Source organism: Rhodnius prolixus, unplaced genomic scaffold, assembly GCF_049639745.1.
Source record: "Rhodnius prolixus isolate KJV_2025 unplaced genomic scaffold, Rpr scaffold_1, whole genome shotgun sequence".
Lineage (NCBI taxonomy): Eukaryota > Metazoa > Arthropoda > Insecta > Hemiptera > Reduviidae > Rhodnius > Rhodnius prolixus.
This window is the reverse complement of record NW_027411581.1, coordinates 35,808,753-35,830,639: the sequence shown is the minus strand read 5'-3', so window position 1 is coordinate 35,830,639 and position 21,887 is coordinate 35,808,753. Positions and strand designations below refer to the sequence as shown.

At 34.1% G+C, this 21,887-nt stretch overlaps 1 protein-coding gene across 1 annotated transcript; it reads left to right on the top strand.

The window, feature by feature from the left end:
• The first annotated feature begins 638 nt into the window (after positions 1–638).
• LOC141448241 (dynein axonemal heavy chain 10-like) lies at positions 639–21,882 on the top strand. Its single transcript, XM_074116471.1, has 12 exons — positions 639–777; positions 1,420–1,631; positions 2,735–2,912; positions 3,904–4,044; positions 4,687–4,792; positions 7,532–7,736; positions 8,420–8,494; positions 9,569–9,710; positions 14,012–14,213; positions 17,506–17,707; positions 19,607–19,748; positions 21,654–21,882. The coding sequence occupies exons 2-12, from the start codon at positions 1,545–1,547 to the stop codon at positions 21,686–21,688; spliced, it is 1,515 nt and encodes a 504-aa protein (XP_073972572.1). The 5' UTR covers positions 639–777; positions 1,420–1,544; the 3' UTR covers positions 21,689–21,882.
• The last annotated feature ends 5 nt before the right edge of the window (positions 21,883–21,887 follow it).

Sequence of the window (21,887 nt, the reverse complement as noted above, 5' to 3'; positions counted from 1 at the left end):
TGCTTTAGCCCTATTTGAAGCTAGTGAATGGAAAATACCCATGTATCTCTGGAGAGGAGTTAGTGGCGGCGAGGAGACCGGAACAGTCTTCTTGCTTTGCTTCTTTAGTTTTCCTTTCCCAGGTGAGAGCTTGGCCATCTCTGAAGAGCGTTTTGGTTTGTTCACTGAGGAGGTAGTAGATTCGTCCCCCGAGGTAAAAACTCCCCCCATATCGGTGTCACTTAGAGCCATTGTCTAAGCTGGCCGAATATGGGATTTCTACACTTTATTTTATTGTTTATTTTTTTATGAAAAAACTGTATAATTACCTAACCTTTTCTAAAGTCTCACTTCTCACTTCACTGAACTAATTGTTTGCAAATATCAAGACTAAAGTTAATTATAACGAAGAATAAAGTCTCTTTTTAAGTTTATTGAAAAGAAGGAAAGAGAAGAGAAGTCAGAGGAAAGAAAAGAAAAGTCAAGTAAAGTTAATGGAAGAAGTAAATTGGCAATAACACTAATAAACTAAATATATATACACCGAATTAATAAAATATAGTTAACAAATGTTTTAGAACACAAAATTTACACTAAAATCCAATCAAAATTACTTTAAATAAGTATTTAACGAGGAGCAAAAATATTCGCGTATATTCACTATTTTAGCACCCAGCTGATTTTGAAAGAATTTTTAAATTATTTTAATTGTTTATTGCAAGATAAATTCATTAAATCATTCCTACAAGATAGGTTTAGTAAAAAATTAAAATAATCGCCAGATAGCACATTTAGAAGGCAAGTTTTAAAGAAATGTTCATCTCATGACACTTGTAAAGTTGTAATTTTTTCTTGGCGTTAGATAGAGATTCTTTTATTCTAACTACATTATTTCAATACATTTTTGAAAAAGTTTGCCGTTTTTGTAAATATGCAAAAAGTAACAGAAACCAGTGTTTATTTTGACTTTTTCTAGTTCAACGAAACGTCTTATGAAAATAAGCTGTTAAAACCTGGAATCCCGTATATATTTCAATTTTATCCGCCTTTTCAATTATCGTTTGTATTTTTTAATTCTTTCAGAACTTTCTGCATTCAAGAAGTGAATCAGTAAATAATGTTTTGTGTCTGAAAGCGAATTCAAGTTTTTATCTTAAGCTAGTTTCTCGCCTTCCTTTTTTCCCTTCCATTTGTAGTGACTAGAGTTCCAATTTTGAGAAAAGTTGACATTTTTGAAAATAGATCTTCGAATCTTCTTTACTGGCAGTTGGATAAATAGTATAATTACAGTATACAGTATTATTTATATACCTCCTAATTTTTTTCCTGAATTTCCGAATTGGTTATAATTATAACCAATGCAGAATGTGAAAATTGTGTAATCGCTTTCAATCAGAATTTGTTGTGATTTAATAATTGAATTTGATGTTTTTTTTCTAGCGATATTTGGTACTGTAACTTGGAATAGTGAAACTGCAAAAATTGACCGGCGCCTCCTGTCGCTTTTTTCGATATTTTACACTGAACCAATTAACAAAGACCGCATTGAACATATATTTAATGTGATGTTGAAACATCATACATCGCAGTTTGACCAAGACGTTAGGAACTTAGTACCAGAATTGGTTCAGATAACTAGCAAAATTTTGAAGGTACATAACTAATATATTTGCGCATTCCGTAATGGGGAGTATTGGTAGAGTTAGTAGGAAGATTCCTAAGGTTGGCCACTCAGCTCATGCCCCTGTGATCCACTTGTCCTATTTAATTACACTTAGAAGTCTGTAGGAGTTCATTCCACTTCCTTTCAAAACATAAGAAGAAGGTGGTCTACAGCCGCTTGTTTTAGATGGAATCGTAAGAGTAATACAGGTCCAACAGTAAGAGATATTATTCTTCCAAGGAAAATCTTTTCACACGCACAGAGTTCAGTGATGTGGAGGAGGGCAAAACGATTCGGTGTAAACCATTTGATCTAGTGGTTGTAGTGTGCTCACAATGTTCTAATACATAACTGGCACGACAATTCTTTGCGCGAGTCTCCACTATCTCCAGTGTCCAACAAACAACGCATCCTTGGTCGCTCATTCACTTACCACGACGCGATATGTTTATACTCTGCTTTATACCTTCTCTCTTTTTTAGTAGCTCACGTGGTACTACATCAAAATTAATCCTTCCTGCATGCCCTACCCAATTCTGGCACCAACTTCAGAACAGCTTCCCCATCTCTTTCGCATACGGACTGCGATACCATCAAATCGTTTAAAAATTTTGGCCATCGGGAGGATGGGGAACATTCAAGAATTTTTACAGATCCTAGGGTGTTTTAGGGAATTAGACGATAATGGAATTTGACAGGGAGCAGCCTCCCCATCACTAGTGGGCATCTTTTAGATACCATACCCCGAAATCCCTTGGTTTTTGATGAAATATTTGGTGGGAGATAAGAAAAATATACATTCAAGTTTAAAATATTTGTTCAATCGGAAGTATGAAAATTTACAAAAAAAAAAGCAACCTGGGTTCTTGGAAATGCTAGTATTAACTTGAAGGGCGACCTCACTCAAATATCTTGAAGTCAGAACCACGACTTTCTTTGAAATAAAACAGGGAAAGTTGATTCTTTTTACAGGATAATTGATTGATTGATTCTTAAAAAGGGTTTTTGGAAATGCTAGAAGGTCAACTTTCTTTAATTTTTTTTGTAGCAATGAATATTAAGGTAAGATTCAGTAAGAAATTTTTGTTTCAGTTTCTTCTTCAATACAACTCAACATATGAACCGTTACAATTAACACTGAAAGTTGAAGTAATGGAAAATTTATCTAAGATTCATCGAGTGCTTCAAATATCTGGAGGAAACATGATATTAGTCTCACCAAGAAGCTACGGAAAATGGACGTTAACGAAATTAGCGGCATTTATTGCTGGTATGTATCTTGTTTTCTACATAATTGATATGAGGTTACATTATGTATTGTCTCTCCTGATGGAGAGCTTTATTTTTACTGCTTTGCCTCTCAATCGAATTGACAATTACCTTTAAGTTACTGACCAAAACCCACACTACTATAAAGACTAATTAGAAAGGACTGTTTATGTTGAAAAATTGGCATTGCAATTACTCTATCTCGGGCTGAAAATTAATAAAATATGTTTATTCACCCGAAAAGAAGACTCAATTTTGGTGAAACAATAACATTAACCGCGAGGAATTCCCTTGCAAAATCGCGGTGCAATTTTTAGGTATTTTTCTTGATAAATGTTTGAAGTGGACGTCACACATTAATTATATGGTAGGTAAAAGATGAGAATACCAGAGTATTTTGAAACTTATTTCCCATCAAGACGTGGTTACAGATCCAAAATTGTGTGTTGATGTTGTACAAAAATTATATTCGATATTCTAGAGTATGGATATATTTTTTTTAAGGAGATGCTAATATTACCGTGTAAAGTAAACTCGGTTTAATTCAACATTAAGTAAATCCGTTGGTTGTTATGAACGAACTAAGCAAAATTACCTGTCAGAAATGTAATAAAACGTAGAGACCGCTCACTAACATGTCACTGCTCCGATAGTCACTAGCAACTCCAAATTTGAACTAAGTGCGATATTAGGTTTTTTATTTGCTGCAAGCATTGAGTCAGCAAGAAGGAGACCGATTTGGAATCAGTTGCATGAATAAAGCAATAAAATCTTTTTTTAATGTCAATTAAGAAATAAAACTAAAATTAATACATCAAAATATTATTCCAACTAAAAATATAAGTGTGTCCTAATAAAAGTTTTATAGCCCTTTATTGGTTACTTCTTAAATTTCAAACTTATTCTGTGGTCTCCGTGAATTTACCTGTGGCGCTAAGTTAAGAACCATTGCTACAGATAGGGTGCATTGTCATTTTGTACTTTTTTCGCAGGGCACGGTCATTTCATGATTGAAGGGGACCTTGATTATGAAGAAGCATCATTTATTGAAGACATAAAACGAGTGCTTGAGATGGTTAGACTGGAGGAGAGCAGTACTGTACTCTTTATATCAGATAAAAATTTCAAAGAAGGTAAAGCTTGTGTAATTTGAATTATATAATAACTATGTAGATTAACTTAGAATGAAATTAGTATTAAATCTAATCCTCTTAATATTCATTGAATGGTATAATATAAATCTTTGACAATTACTAGCCGATCAGGATGCATTGTATTTTACAAATTACTTCTGGAAATGGTTAATTAATTTTTTTTACTAATTCTTTTTCTGCATCCGCACATTAAATATTTATATGAATAAGAAATATATTAAAAATGAAAAACTGAGAATGTTTTTTTTTTTACTTCGTTTCTTTAGTAAGCTAGTAGTTAAAAAAATTCCTCATTTTCACTGCGATAACTTTACTAAATCGTATATAAAAAATAATTCATATCTTGTATTCATGCCCCAATAAATAGGCAGTTATTAAATTCATTTTAAAACAAAAAGAGACTTTCCATTAAGAATAACTTTAATAAGTAAGGCAAGCTTGTCTTTTCTGTCAGGCACGAAATTAGACGTTGTAGACGGTGATGTTAAATGTTATTATATACAAAATGTTAGGAAAAGCAATGATTCGAATTGAATAAAGTCTAGTAGTAACAAGTCTTTATTTTACTTCAAGACCCAAATAGTAGGGTTACTATTTATGCGTTATAATTATCTGTTGCAGGTTATTTAACGGTAATTGATAGTTTGCTGGCAACTTGTTCAGCTCCTTGGATTTACACGGACCGTGAATTGAATTATATACAAAACTTTTTTCAGTCTCCGAATACGTGAGTAATTGAAAAGTTTACAGTTTTCGTACTCGACCGATATTTAGGAACAGAATAATGATTGGGAAATTACAACAAATAAGAAACTATATACATATAATTTACTTATGTATAAATATATTCAGTAGTTCAGTGTTTGTTTGTCTGTCAGTTCGATTTTGCCTCTCTCTTCTCTTTCTCTTAACTTTCCCGCTCTCGTGCTTATGCACTATCCCCCGCACTGATCCCGTTTCCTTTCTTGCTTCCACCAAATATTTTATTACCAAAACCTATTAGTTGTGTTTATTTTATTGGTTCCCACGCTACCAAACCTTTCTCCTCTGCTTCCACTTGGACCATGTGACCTTTTCTATTGAGTTCGCATACTGTAGCACAACTACTCATCTCATTTCTTGAGTCCGCTTATATTAAGGTGTACAAGTATGACTTTACGGATTTTCAATAGATGACGTCAGTCCTAGTACGACGTTATGTTTAAGTTGGCAATACATGTACTTGAAAGGTACATGTATTGCCAACAAAAAAAGGTACATGCCATTTGTGTGCAGTGTAAACAACCATTATTTTTATTGCATTGAAAATGTCGAACTTTGTACCGGAGAAACGCCATTTGCGGGAAGTTCTACTTCATTATTTTTTTCTAAAGAAAAGTGCAGCTGAAAGTCATCGTTTTCTTGAGGAAGCTTACAAAGAACATGCTCCATCAGTAAGCATGTGTGAAAAATGGTTTAAACGATTCAGAAGCAATGATTTTGATTTGGATGACAAAGAGCATGGAAAACCACCTAAAAAATTTGAAGATACACAATTGGAAGGCTTACTTGACGAAGATGCATGTCAAACAGAAAAAGAATTGGCAACAGCATTAAATGTTACCCAACAATGCATTTCCTTACGTCTGCATGCATTAGGAATGGTGCAAAAGCAAGGAAGTTGGGTGCCACACCAATTAAAGGAAAGAGACATTGAAAGAAGAAAAACCATAAGCGAATTGTTGCTGCAACGACAAAAAAGAAAGGGTTTTTTACATAGAATCATTACTGCCGATGAAAAATGGATCTGCTATGACAATCCTAAACGCAAATCAGCAAGGGTTAAGCCCGGTGAACCAGGTCCATCAACGCCAAAGCGAGACATTCATGGCAGCAAGGTTATGCTGTGTATCTGGTGGGATATGAGAGGTGTAGTATATTATGAGCTATTGCAACCATCTGAAACTATCACTGGTGAACGGTACCGACTGCAATTAATACGTTTGAACCGAGCTCTAAAGGAAAAACGACCAGAATGGGAGAATAGACACGACAAGATAATTTTACAGCATGACAACGCTAGACCACATGTTCATAGATCCGTCAAGAATTATCTAGAAGGAGTGAATTGGGAGATTCTACCTCACCCGCCATTTTCACCAGACATTGCCCCCTCAGATTACCATTTGTTCCGGTCAATGGCGTCGGCCCTTTCTGGAGAGCGGTTCAGTTCTTACGAAGAAATTAAAAATTGGCTTGATAACTGGATCGCCCTAAAACAACCAGACTTCTATCAGCGTGGAATCAAATTATTTATTGCCTGAAAGATGGGCCAAGGTTCTAGCTTCCGATGGAGCATACTTTGAATAAAGTGACAATTATTTTTATGTTTCAAATCAGTGCGTTTTTTAAATTAAATAATACGTAAAGTCATACTTGTACACAGCTACTTATCTCATCTATTGAGTCCGCATATAACACAACTAGTCATCGCATTTAATGGGTCCGTAATAACGCTTCTATTCATCACATGATTTGTTCGCCTGTGGCGCAGCTACGCATCTATTGAGTCCACCTAGAACGCAGCTAGTCCCCGCCTATACAATTCTTTGTTCTAGAGTTACTGGTATCCTCTGAATAAGATTCTAATAGGGTGGCCCTTAAGGACTACGCCACTGCGACCCCTTTGGATCTATTGTGGTTCTTCCACTCTTGAGCTCGCTTTCCAGATTCGTCCGTTTAATCAGAATCTTAATTCTGGAGAGCAACTCTTGGGTAAAGCTCACAGTCCTTGGTTTTTCCTCCCCGAGAAGTAACATCTTAGCCAGACAAGCCCCTCACACTAACACTAAACGTGCAGTGCAGTTTCCTCCTCTCCCTGACAGAACCTACAAAGGCTAACATCTGCCAAGCCCATGCGATGCATGTGTCCTCTAGATGTAAATGTCTCCTATGTTTTTGCTTTCTTTTGTAACACACACATCCATATACGCACACACTCCGAAACTTGCTCCTTCCTTTCAACCGCTTCTTTAGCACTTTCGCGATATTCTTCGCACACTGTGCTGCCCGTTTCATCCGCTTCCTTCACCAGAAATGTAAGTTAGCTTTATTCCTTCTTGTTTCATGCATCCATTTTTGTTTTATACTTTTTTATTATTGATTTGCCTCTTGGGCACACATACGTTTATTTGCATTGTGTTCGCCCTGCATCGCGTTCCGCTCGTGTGTTAGCAATGCGCGACATATATAATCATAAATATCGGTTATTATTTTAAGCCCATACACATTATTATATATATATGAAGAATAAAAATGCAACTAAATAAATATTAACTTAGAAAGGGAACACAAAGTTTGAAATATAGCTTACTATTGACCTCCAGTATGATTTACATTATTTATTGGTGGGGGACGTTTCAAAATCTTAGCAATGTTTTCTTTCAAGAGCAACTTTTTCTAATTCACACACTACCTTTTCTTTCAGATACAAATGTTGGAAAATGTTTGTTGGCAACTGCAGAAAACATTTACACATAGCTCTGGGATTAAATGAATCAATTCACGCACGAGAAGAATTTAATAGTAAAGTTAAAAATTATTCCGCACTTTTAAAATGTGCCTCAATGAATTGTATATTGCCAGTTAACAAAAAATCATTAATTGAAGTCGCTACAAGTACGATGAAGTCTGTAAGTATAGAGCACTTCTTCTATTTTTTTGGCATCGAACTATTTTGGGCTTTGCCCATCTTGAACATATCTTGATAAAAAGATATTTCAGAGTTTGAAAATCTGTTATTGATAGCTCATCAAGCTTTAAGCAGGGCGGGCATAACTGTATCTAGTTGTATGGTCGACAAATGAAATAAATATTATATATTGCAAATAAAAATATCTAATTGTTACAATAATTAAGCTTATTCTATGTTGAATGTTTATGTCATTGCAAATTTTAAGCGTAAAATAGTGACTTATCCAAAAAGTCTATTATTGAGGTCACGAATGTGCTAAAAAGCTGGCGAGCCTTATTCATCTAAGCCTATATTTAGAAAAGCTCACAGTAACATTGGATGTAAGTTAAGCAAGCGATCCAGAATCTATACTCTAAAATAGATGCTATCGCTCATACAAAGAACTAGTTTGCTTGATTTCATTTGAATACCTTTCTCTGCTTTTTATTTAATTATTTATTTTTTGCAACTTATTTTTCGAAATCCATTAAATCTAAGTTATTGCAAAAAAAAAAAAAAAAAAAAAAATGACTATTCCAAGCGAGGATGTACCCTATATTTTAAAGAAATTTAGGTATTTTATCTTATATAGAAAAAATTAGTCAAAGTTAAGAGTCTTGAACGCTACGCTTTTTTGTGCAGTTTTGGGAAGCAACCGTTAAACTACTTTGCTGGCAGGGCATAGTATTGCAGAAACGAATTAACAAATCCACTTATGTGAGTATCTATAAAACAACATGTTTTTACACACACAAATATTATATATATGTTTGTGTAATACACTAATAACAATAACTTAACTTATAATGAATAACCAATAACTTAAAATGTTATGGCGTCTAAAAAACTCGAGTTTGGGAAGCGAGTAATCAGGGCTTTTAATTTTTGTAGGGCTAAAGAGCTAATTTGCGATTGTTTTTGGAAGTTTTCTTTAAATGGTTGACCGGGATAAATCGGTCAGATGGTTGAGGTTGCGCTTTCTTTTACTGAATACTAGATAAAGTGCTTACAGGAGACTCGTACTGAAATAATTGAGTATGGCGGATAACAGTCACTTTTATGAGAAGGTTCTCCAATCTCCAATCTACGTTACAAAGGGGTGTGAGATGTTGCTTACCGTTATGAATTTCTCCCTTCAGTTTTTACTTTCCGCCCAGGAATGTGGAAGATGAGAGAGTAGACTGCACCGTGGGCTAAAATATGCCAGACATTCTCGCAAATGCCAAAAAAACTAAGAAAACTATTATAATTGACATTGCAGTGCTAAGTGTTGAAAAAATGAGTTCTCTAGAGTAGGAGTATCTGGAGCTCCCAACGGAGCTGAAACAATTTCTAAAAAATTATTTCTTTAACATTTAATACGAGTAGATCTGTAGTTGAGGGATTGAGGGATAGTGAAAACCCACCAGTGTTTAACTATCAGCATTAATGACACAACAAAACGACGGTACTTGTTTCTAATTGGGTGTTAGCTAAATTTTTCCGAGTGGAGTGACGAATTAGCTCCTCTGTGGAGTGACGAATGTTATTCGCTGTGTGGAGGGAACGTTTAAAAAGCCGGCCATGTTCTTCGGAAAACGAACTGACCAAGGCAAAATTTCTACCTTTTCTTATTGTTGAAAGATCTGACCAATTCTTGTAAGAAAGCACAACACTTTGTCGTTGGAAGAAGACACCAGCATGATTATGAAAAATGAAGACCAAGTCAGTAATAATAATGTTACGTTACATTATAGGAGAGTATTTGAAAAGGAATTTGTGAAATTTAAGTTTACAATATTTATCTTGCAGAATCATTGGTTGATAAGAGCCATGGAGTGCTATTACCATTGTATGAATCATCTTAAAGAATATGGGACTTTGTTAATGAAGCGTGTAATAAACGCAAAATTAGCTGGGGTTTACTTGAATCTGGCAAATAAGAATATGGCTTGTAAGTATATATTTTATTTCAGTATTTCTTTTTTGTTGAAATATGTTCGGTCGTGACCAGGGACGTTCGGCCAATTTGGCCAGTTTCCGATTCGCGCTGGCCAGCCTCTCGCCCGCGCGCGTACTAACTTGTCTCAACTTGTTTCTGTTTCTTATGCTAAATGCGTCATCTTCTATAGCCTCAATTTCCTTTTTTTCGTGTGTCTATACTCTAGACCCTTCCTTTTGGACCATGTGGTCACACTTCCTGTTAGTACAGTTCTCTGTGGGGCATTGCATCTTACACTTCTGTGCTGTCTGCTTATTGGTGTTCTTCTTACTGCATCTCAGCCCGCTACGCTTCACTTCCGCTGACACCTAGCAGCTCGCATCATCCGCATCTAAACGCATCTCCATATTATCGCTTTACGCATATTCATCCGCATCTATTGCACTATTCCTCTTCACTCTTCACTCTTACCCCGCTATCCATTTCCATTACGCCTCTTTGGGGCCTAAGCCCAAATTTTGCCTACCTTTCTCAGAACTCAACACACACACACTCACACAAACATATACACGCGCTTCCGCTCCACAGCTTCCTTTCCCTCTCATCGCTTCTCAGGCGTCTTGTCAACATACCTCACGCACATCGCTCCTTGCACCAGAGGTAAGTACCTACACTTATTAATTCTTTCATTTTTCTTTGTTTAATACTCTTTCTCGCAGCGCTCCCTTGGACACCTATCGCTCGTATTTACGAGTCCCCCCGCTTCTGGGTGTAGGCGTATTCGTGGAGTTACGGCCAAAAACCCAATTGAGGTTTTATAAGGACCACTGGTTTTAACAACGATCATGAAAACTACATACAAAACTGTGAAAAATGACGCTAACCCCGTTTCGATATCCCTAATATTAGTTGAGATATTTAATATCAAATTTACAATTTTATCTATACGTGAACGTGGACTCCCACGCGGAGGTCCCGGGTTCGAATCCAGCAGCTGACCCTTAGATTTTCTCTTCCTAGGAGCTTCTTACAGCTCACTGTCCGGTGATGGACAGTGTTGTCTGTAACGAGAGAACACTGTCCGGAGGCCGGCAGTGCACTGGAAAAGGCTCCGGGCGCTAATGACCTCAGCTGTTGATGCGCCAAAAAAAAAAAAAAAAAAAAAAAATATACGTGAACGGTTTTCGATATTAATTTTCCACCAGAAATACACGTTTTAGGAGGCCCCCTGACTGTAAAAAATATTATTGGTGACGCAAAGTAAAAAAATAATTATAATTGAAGATTTTAAAACATTTTGTGTAATGTAATGGATGTGGTGAATCAGGATAAATTTGTTTTATCATCAAATAAAAGTTACCATCACATCATTTTAATGTACCCTGTATGCAAGACTTCTTGACCTATGATTACGGTAAAGATATCTTGCCAGGGTGTCGGTCTAGTGATCAAGAGCGTGGCTTTGTAAGTGGGAGGTCCCCAGTTCGAATCCCACGTATGACTACAATTTATTTAAAAAAAAAGTGTTATGATGTATTAAGTATTGTGAATGACTGCACCCGCGGCATTCGAACTGGGGATCTCCCACTTAAAAAACCACGCTCTTGACCACTAAACCAACACCCGCTCATCCCTGGCAAGATATTTTTACCGTAATCATAGGTCAAGAAGTCTTGTATACTGGGTACATTAAAATGATGTGATGATTGCTTTTATTTGATGATAAAACAAATTTATCCTGATTTCACCCATAACCAATACTTCACACTACATGTTTTAAATTCTTAAATTATTATTATTTTTTTACTTTGCGTCACAAATAACATTTTTTGCAGTCAGAGGACCTCCCAAAACGTGTACTTCTGGTGGAAAATTAATATCGAAAACCGTTCACGAATAGGTAAAATTGTAAATTTGATCTTAAATATATCGCCTAAAATTTGGGATATCAAAACGGGATTAACGTCATTTGTCACAGTTTTTTATGTAGTTTTTACCATCATTGACAAAACCAGTAGTCCTTATGAAACTCCGAACAGGTATTTAGCCGTAACTCCTCCAAAAATAAAGATACAGCATCGGGGGTGGAAAATTTGAAAACTAGATCCAAAAAAATATATAGTTTACTACGTGAGTTTTTTCGAAATTCTGCTTCCCTAATAAGTTATTAGAGACTGGTGCGTTTTAAATGGATCACCCTGTATATTATATATGATTATTATATAATATATGTTAAATTTTAGTGGATATTTTCTTATTTCACTGTTTCATGAACTAAAATTAAAAGCGGATTTTCTTATTAATTACTAATAAATCAAAAAGTGATGAGGACTGCCCCCCGTCCCTGTTAGGTGACATTGTTGCCCCCCTGTTTTGGGGTTTCGAAGTGTGTTAAGTCTGCGGCCATTAACCTTTGGGTACAAAGGAGGTCTCAGGAGTGGCGGTTAGCCACTACTGGGCAGAGACAGGCGAAGGAGTTCATTAGGGGTTACTTGCTAAAGCTGACTTCAGATTTAATCCGTCAAGGCCGTGTGGTTACTAGGATAATTGTAGGCCTACTAACTGGTCACTTAGTTTAATCTAATCTAATCTAACCGCTCGATCGGGAGACAGGGGCCAGTAAACTGGTCTTCCAGATCGCCATATTTAACCCTTCGTGATTTTCTTCTTTGGAAATAATCTCAAAGAAAAATTGCATGCCAAGGAACTAACAACTCCATAAGCACTTAGAAAGGCTTAATCCAAACCCACTTAGCGGCAGATATGATACGATTAGCTACTTCATCTGTTGGGCAGCGACTGCGCTTGTGCCAGTTCAGAAGAGGAGTCATTTGAATAAATAGGAAATATTTTTTTTATCAATTTTTGTAAATAAACTGATTTGATGATGTTTAACCTGATTTTTTAGTCCCTGATGGCTTTAAGTTGTAGCAGCATTTGATTTATTAGTAATTAATAAGAAAATCCGCTTTTAATTTTAGTTTATGAAGCAGAGAAATAAGAAAAAACGACTAAAATTTAACATATAATATATAATAATAAAATCTAATATATAATAATAAAATATAATATATAATAATAAAATATAATATATAATAATAAAATATAATATATATAATAAAATATCTCTGCAACGGTTTGAAACATTGAAGTGAAATTAACAGCATTTTTCTACATTTTTAAGTTTTAAATACAGTAGTAAAAAGTGGGGGTCAAAAGGTAATCGTCACTTTCTGCCACCGATTTAAGGGGTAGGGCGTCAATAAAATCAAAAACACTAACACCATCACAAACTGGAGAGAAAATACTTCATTAACTTTTTGTTCACTTTTTTGATATCTTCCTTCGTTTAAGAGTTATTTCAAAAGTGGCATGTTTAAACGGGACACCCTTTATGTCATCATCATCACTATTATCGTACGCCTCTTCTACCGCCTTAGAGGTGTGAGGCTCCTTTTTTCTTGTACTTCTTCCTCCTTCTTTCTCAGTCCTCTGCCAAAGCTCTCCAGTCCTTCCAAACAATCCTTTTTTTTCTCGCACGCCTCCTTTATCCCCTCTTTACACCTGCATCGCAGTTTACCTCTTTCTCCCACTTGTTCTTTGCAGGCCACTTTAGCCATTCTATCGGAATTCATTAGTAGAACTTGCACAAACAGCATAGCCTATTCTTTTCTATTACTTCTTCTACTGGCTGTACTTTAGAGGACAGTGGTGATTTTTGAGTGTTGTGCTTCATTTAAAGGAATAGTAGTGGAAGCAGCAGTCGTAGTATGAGGTGAAAGGACCTCAGGAACGAAAAGAAATCCAAAACATAGTGAAGGAAAAGAAAGTAGCTTGGAAGGGTTACGTGGGTTACGTGTTAAACTGAAATAAGGAAAATAAGGAAAGTTATAGAAAGAAGGAGGTGAAATAGAAAGTTTTGTAGTAAAAGAGGAAGTCATGGAATGACTGGGGGAACAAATTAGAAAAGGATGCGAAAGGAAACCAAAAATTAGAGTAATTTATGGTGTATTTTATGATGTAATAAATAAAATAGTAAAGCATATGGAAGGAAAAGCCTACATACTGAATTTATTGATTTAAAGTTTCAAAAAGTATTATTTACGTACCCAGTTGATCTGTACGTCTGTTTACTGTTCAGATAACTTAATAGTAGCCATCTTCTCATCGTCAGAGGATGAAATACACATCATGCATATACATATTTCTTCTTGTTGGCTTACTTGTTCCTCAATAACATCTTATGATTTGCTTATTTTAGCGACAAGAGTTCTTAGACTTTAGGAGTACCGAAATAATTTTTTCTGTTACAGTGTCTAAAAGCATAATGAAAAATATAAAAGTAACTAATAAAACAAACAATAAAATCAAGCACATAAAAGAATCATTACAAAACTTCCGAAATGAAGTGATCAATATAACTGACGCTTCCTTCAAGAAGCAATCATTCTATCATATCATGAAGGCGAAAAAAGATCTTTTGCGAATTTCTCCAGAAGAATTTGAGATTTTTAGGTAATGTTTATTTTACTGAGAGTAAGCTTTATTTAAGAGATGTAAGAAGAAAATATAAGTCACGCTGATCGGCTTATATTTCACAACTAATTAGGAATTTTATTATAAAAATAATAATTGGCCCCAAGTTTTTTTGCTTGAAACGTAATGAATGTAATAGTTACAGTAGATTTTTTTTTTTTTTTTTGTTTGAGAAGGTGTTGCTCCTTAAAAAACCTCCAAACTTGCTCATGGCGGAACTAATGCTGTTACACTTCCTTTTCCTAGGCGGAAGGTGGGTTTTTGCTAAGGGTAACTTGGTGGCTGCTAGCTTAGTGGAAGTGGGGAGTTCGGAAAAAGTGAAATCTTATAAGGGTTATGTCAGCAAGGAAAAATTAATGAGGCGATTGGAAAGACAAGGGGAAAAGAAAAGAACGATTGAGAAACGGAAAAAAGTAAGTAAAAAGAAAGTGAGGAGTTCTGATCTCAGTGAGCTGCGGATTAGGGACTACGGTGACGTGACCTGGATGTCTAACACTCTAGGCTACACCGGTCTCTGATGTTCATTGATCTTCATTGGTCACTCCACTTACCTTCTTGCACAATGATAGGGCGATTCTCTTATGGTTACAAATAAAAGAAATTGTAACTTTAACATGTGTGCATATATTTACATTTAAATAAAAAATAGGACAGGTTCTTTATAACAAAATTTAAAATGCCCTAAATCAGGTATGGCCAAATGAATAACAAAGTAAATTAATTTAAATAAAAATAATTCGTCATAATTAGGGAGTCTTGGGTTAACTTTTGAACAGCGAACATCGCTCTTAATATTTTTGTTTAAAAGTATGGTTTGTAAAGCTTGTAACTATTCGAAAATTGGCTAATGCACATATAAAAATTTGAAGATTTTTATCGAGTCGTTTTATAGTTATTTGATTTTGAAAAAGTTTATTTAATATGGTTTTAAAAGACAGTGGGGATTTATGCATTTAAAATCAGTGGGGCGTGTATGAATTGTGGTGAAGTGGGAGAAGAGTTTGTTTATTTAAACGTGGATATAAATATTTATTTCTGTGGCTTTAACTTTTGTTACTGGTAAGTTTATTAACATATTGACCAGATAACTTTCTGTTTCAATAGTGTTTTCGGCAGCCTCTTTATAATCTCGTTTGATTAAATGAAGCACTTTTTCTCTTGGATCGAAAAATTTCTTTATTAAAATTTATTTGTTAAATTCATTTAGTAAATAATTCAATAAAATTTATTTGATTTGATAAAATGGATAATAGTCAATTTATGGAATTTATGAAACAATTTAAAGAGGAAATGAAAGCTGATACGGAAAAAAACCGGAATTTTAATAGCAGACATTAAAGAATCGATAGAAGCTCTTCAGGGAAATTATCAACAATTAAAACTTAGAGTAAATAGCCTAGAAAGAGAAGTGAGAACGAAAAATTTGTTGCTATTTAGCATTAATGAAGAATTCAATGACTATTGGGAGCAGGAGGAGTTTCTTTTGCAATTTTGAGTGAGAAGTTATAGTTGAATCTGACAACTTCCGACTTTGTTTTTGTAAGAAGAATAGGTAAATTTTCGAAAGATAATAATGCACGGCCTATTTTAATAAGTCTTACTCAATTTCGAACGAAATTATTGATTCTTAAAAACAGCAAGTTAAAAGGATCTAAAATAGTGATTGCTGAGGATTTTCCTAAAGAGGTGGCGGATGTACGTAAGAGTCCAAAGCTAGTAGAGGCCCGAAAAAAGGGGAAATGAACAGTCATTAAGTATAATAAATTGGTCATTAAAGAACGTTATAATGAGGCTGGACAAACGACTTCAGAGCAAGCTAAGAAACGAGAGTTAACCTATTCCCCGCTAAAAATAGTGAAGCCCCTCTAATCATAGAGAAAAATGAGCATCTACTTAAAAGAACTAAATCTGATATGAACATTTCATCTGCGAAAGTTATGTTGGAACAGTTCAACTACACGCCTCGCTCACCAAAACCTACTGGAACAAAAAATGTGAACGCAGTGTAATATTGATGGTAATATATAGCTAACTCAGAAGGATATGAAAATGCACTGTTTGGCCTATAACGTTTGGGGATTAAAAAATAAAAAATATGATTCTGATTTTTAAAATACCTATCAAGTTTCGTCATTATCTTACTTTTTGAAACATTTGTGGAAATTATGGACCAAGAAGAGTATATACTAACTTTTAGTGAATTTCATGTACTATGGATTCCAGCTAAAAAGAGATCCCAAGTTTGGGAGAGTTCGTGTGGCTGTCTCTGTCGTATAAATGTAAAAGATACTATGTATCAGTAAATTTATTTCTTTTTGTTAACTTCAAATAAGGAATTGTTCTGTGTAAAACCAAATAATTTCTGTATGTTTTTCCCGTTTATTTGAACTGTAATCAATGGGAAATGTATTCCATGGAGCTGCTTAATTTTGTTTTAGTTAATTATAATTTAAATACTTTTCGGTAGATTTTGATCGTAGGCTCGGTTCATTCATTACTGTATTTATCTAGACTAGCAATTATAAAAATATTTTTTGATTCAGAGAGATTACATTCAATTTAAACATCTCATTAAATTTTGCAAATTGTAATAATATTGAATTATGGTGTAAAAGTCTCATTCATTTTCGTAAGCTTATTTTAAAAGACTAAGAACAGTATTATCAAAATATTTTGGATTGTGAAAGTTTTTCTCTGAAATAAAAAAAATAATAATGCCTATAGATTGTGAACTTGGGTATAAAGACTTCTACTATTTTTTCTATAAATTTAAGTCAGAACTTGTTTTGTAATTTAGTTATGTTTTTCTCTAATTTCAGTTTGCTTTAATTTATTTGCATTCTGTGCCTTCACAATTATTTTCATTATAATATTTATTTAGTTATGGCAACAAGACTCCACTCTGACCGTCTAAAAGACCAAGAGTTAAGTCATTAGTTAAAAAATAGAATAAGCATTCTTAAGTATTTATTTATTTTATATTGTAATTTTTAATTTTATGTTATTTATGAAGATAAATGTAAATGTTAATTAATAAAGACAATTATTATTAATATTCGTTTTAATTAGGAAATAATGTTACATGAACAAGAGAGAGAGAGAGAGAAACATTTTAATGCAAATATTTGCAAAACAAAGGGTGCTGCCCAAATAGATCGGGTTGCTATTAAATTAAAGGTCCAGTTAGTAATTCAGAATAGTGATAATAATTTTTCTAAGCAATTTAGCATGCACATTCATTCTAATATATATTTTTTAAATTGTTTAATAGAAAATCGATTGACAATCGGCTAGTAAGAATTACAAAGCCTTTAACTTTAGCACTATGCGCAGTCATAAATAATAACAGCAATGTAAAATGGTCGGAGGCTAAAAAACTTTTGGGGCAGCGCACTTTCATTAATATATTGAGACGTGTAGACCCAGAAAACGTCAGTAAAAGCACCCTGGATTCTATTAAGAAATTATTGGAGGTAAAGTCAGTTTATCTAGAAATATTTTATTTTAACTATTTTAAGGAATTATTTTTATGAGTCGATTTGATAGCAACAAGCTATAAAGTGAAGTGGTTAAACGTAATGGAGGTTTATGCTTTTTTACAAAAAAAAAGTTAGTTAATAATAATTCAAAAATTAAATGGTTATGTTCTTAAATAAAACTACTCAATTTTTAGAGAAGGAACAAAATGTAAATAACAGGTATGTTGGCCATACCTGTTCTAGTCTACAGTTAGTGAACAAGTGGTTATAGATAGGGACTTCTAATACTTAGGAATTTCCCGCCATCACAGAGTATCTGCAGTTTCGCACTGTACAACCGTGTAACTAACTTAAAATTCCTCAAAATTTTTTGTCCATTCTGATCTTCACGAGAGTGACAAATTTCTTAGTGCGTTTTGATCACGCGCAACCACCCTACGAAGGGCCTTTTCCTGTGTTCAAAAGGTTTCAGTAGTTCACGTCAAGGTTCGGGGTTTGATTAAACGGATCGAATGAAACATGCATAGGCAAAAGTCATAGAACCAGCTCGCTGGTTCCACCAACGGTTCAGGATCCTCCTATGACAAAACGCACGTACTGAGGACAGATGTTCGATTTCCATTGTGTTTCGAGGATCTGTACTGGGAGTTGCGTGTGAGGCGCCACACACCTAAGATATTTTAACTTGCCCGCGCTGGCAACAAGGTACTAGGTGAAAAAGAAGACAATTCCAATTCGAACGTTCGCGGTTGTTGTACCCTGTGCGAGCTCGCCTGCGTTTACTGATCATTTTAGCTGCCCATAGTTGTTAAGACATAATTTTTGTTTATATGATACAAAGTTTGGTATTATTTGTTACTTATCTTACCATAACTCCCATAGTCTGGTTGTTACGTTCCTAATTCACGTTTCATATATGATATAAAAGATGATTGCTTAATTGCCCCAAAAAGGCACATTTACAAGAAATTTCGAATCAAATAGTATCTCATTCACGCATTTGTATAAAAGTTGCTTATAAAAATAGAAAAAGAGCAATTTCCAAAAATGTTGTTTATCCCATTTTCGGCAGTTTTCTCGAAATGTAGTTGTTATGCCTTCCAAAACATTACGACTTATTTTAAAGAAAATTTGGAAATTTTACCTTATATTGGAAAATATAAAAAAAAACTGTCAAAGCAAGGCGTTTTTCAACCTTTCTATTTTTCGTGAAGGTTTTGACGATCAACCCTTATACCGTACGATTTTTTTTCAATTCCACCTTGTTCCCTACACCTGACATATCTACCCTCATCAAGTGATCTAATATCCAAATACTACTTGTTCCTACGATTTCTACGCTATCTTAAACCTGCAAGTTAAATAAAACTGATTACTATATTCTACTGAAATTCCTATTTCTTATCTAGTTTTGGGGTTAGGTTAAGTGGACCAAAGGGAAGGCCCGAATTTTTTTACTTTTCCTTAGCAATATATAGGAGAGAGAATTTCGCTCTTGCGGCTACCTTAGTAGTCTGAGAATTTATTTAATTTATTATCTTCACTTTTTCCTGGAAAGTACTAGATTATTAGAAAGTACGATTTTTAACTAATATTTTAGTTGTAAAACAATTTAAATTGTCATCGTATAACTACTTTAAACGTGACTTAATGATGATGAAAATAATATACAGATTAAATACAAACTTAGACGTTTAAACAAAATTACTAAAATATCAAAAACACTTAAAAAGGAAATATATGAAAAGATAGCGACAGTAGATTTTGTGGAGAGATGAGAGAAGATACCAGAAAAGCACAAGGTTTGCCAAATAGGCCGTTGATATTCATCAAACTAATGTTAAAGCACATTGCAATTGCAAGTAAGGCAATCTTACACACGTATTTTTTCAGGGTAAGGAAGTTTGTACCTACACCCCAATTAAAGGCGTGTATGAACTATTTGTCAGATTTCTGAAAAGAATTATAGAATTTCATGAAAATTTTGAAGAGCAACAAGCTATACTTAACTCAATTCGGGCTCGCAGAGAGTCCGGTAAGTACTTAGTTGAGTAAGAACAAACTCGATTGCTCATTTTACACTTATCTGACTCTTTCTCCAATTATAATGAAAAGCAGAAGCGAGTAAAGGAAATCATAAAATTATTATTTTATTTACTTTTAAGGCAAAACATAATAATATAGTAATATTAGAGGTAATTTTTTTCGCTGGCGCATCGACGACTACGGTCATTAGCGTTTCTTGAGCTATGTTCTTTTCTCGGACTAGGATGGCACATGTCTCTCTAAAACATATGTTCCACAGTCCTGAAGATGACCTAATCCCTTGGTCGAAAGCTCGGCATAATAAAGTTTATCGTGGTTGAAACTGGCATTTATTTATTAATCCCATTGAAACTATGAATAAGTCACCAAAAATAATAATGAACAGTGTGTGTGTGTGTATGGTCAAATAGATTTTTATCACTCAATAAAAAGAATTTTAGCAAATACCCATAACAATTAAGAACGATAGCTTTATATTATCAATAACTTGAGAGTGATGGGCCAACGTTCTTAGTTTTGTGGTTTATTAAATAAATCTCATAGTTTACCTTATTCGCAAAAAAAAAAGAAAAAAAAAAAAGTAATTAGACAGTGAAGTAAAGACCAATATTGAACTTCAAATAATGGAGAAATAGAATGTTCATAGGACGTGGAATAAGAAATATAATGGAATGAGAAAGGACAATGCGAACTATAGTTTACCAGCGCTCCCCTATCCCGCTCGTAGACGTATTTAAAACAAATAAACTTTTTTTTAAAAAAAAAAAATGTTTCTATACCTTAATGTAGCTTACTGTTGCCGCTGCCAGACCTCTCCGAAAGGGTTTGCTTGAAGTGGGTTGTAAATCGAATTAAATGTTTAAGTATAGAAATTCTTGCTATTCCTTATCTTCAAAATATTTTTATTTATTTATTTGCTGTTATTTTATTGTTGCTTTATTTATTTTGTAAAAATGGGCAATGCTAAAAGAATTTTTTTAATTCAATTTATTGTCTTACTTTTCGATTATTTTCAATGAGCAATCACCTAAGGAGGCTATTTAGGCTATTTACTTACAAGGAATTAACTCAATTCAAGATGTGCAGTACTTTTAAAATACGTTCCTGCAAATCCTAAATAAACTGTTCTATAGTAAACCTAATGCTATGGGATTGAAATAAACCCTTACACTAAGAAGTCACTTCTGCGGGCAATGAAGAAATATTCTTCCTCATGTGCTTCTCAAATATGGGTAGTTAAGCTATGGAATTGCTTTTTCTATATTCCAACGGAGTAGTTCAGGGTGAGCTGGTTTCTCATAAGCTGAGATGGCTTCATCCCTGACTTCGGACTTATAAGACGCTTGCCAATAATCAATTCTTTCATCTTAAACTCTCCAATAATTTCAGGCGAGGTTCGTTGCGCTGATCTAAAAAAACCTGCAGCTCCTATTCTTGTCTAGAACGAATAAAATCAGGGATAAAAATACATTTTGAAATTTCTCAAGTACAAAGAAATTACAAAATTTAAGAGTTTTCTTTTCTTTTTTGTATGAACAATTTATATATGAACCGGATAAGTTCATTGATATAAACTTAAGGAACGGGTTGTAAAACCTAAAGAACGGACAAATCTTTTACATTGATTTCTGTGCCTCTTAGATATAATATTTGAGGGATGAGTTTTAGTTAGAGAAAACCTTGATTTTTAAGAAGTAACCCCAATAATAGAATGGAGCGTAAAATGCATCCAATAAATGCCGCTGCTATTGTACCGAACTACTAGTGCATATATGCTGCTATTTTCCACAGAGTATATATTATTAATTATTTTTGTAAATTTATTGTTCCTAGTTATTATAACATTGTAATTTTTTGACCTTTTCACTAATGATTTTGGTTTTGTCCCATTTAGAACAAAGTAGTGGTTCCAGTCTATACCACACCTAGGTAGGAATGTATCAGACGGTAGCGGAGTAGTATTCGATGCTTCATTGCCCAAGAGTGAACAAGCTAGAAAATGGACACTTTATGGCCTTTGTTTACTTCTTAATTCAGATTAATTATTGTTAATTACATTTTTTTACTGATTTGTAGTATACTAAAAATTGTTTTCAAATAAATTATTTATTTTGCAAGTGAAATACTA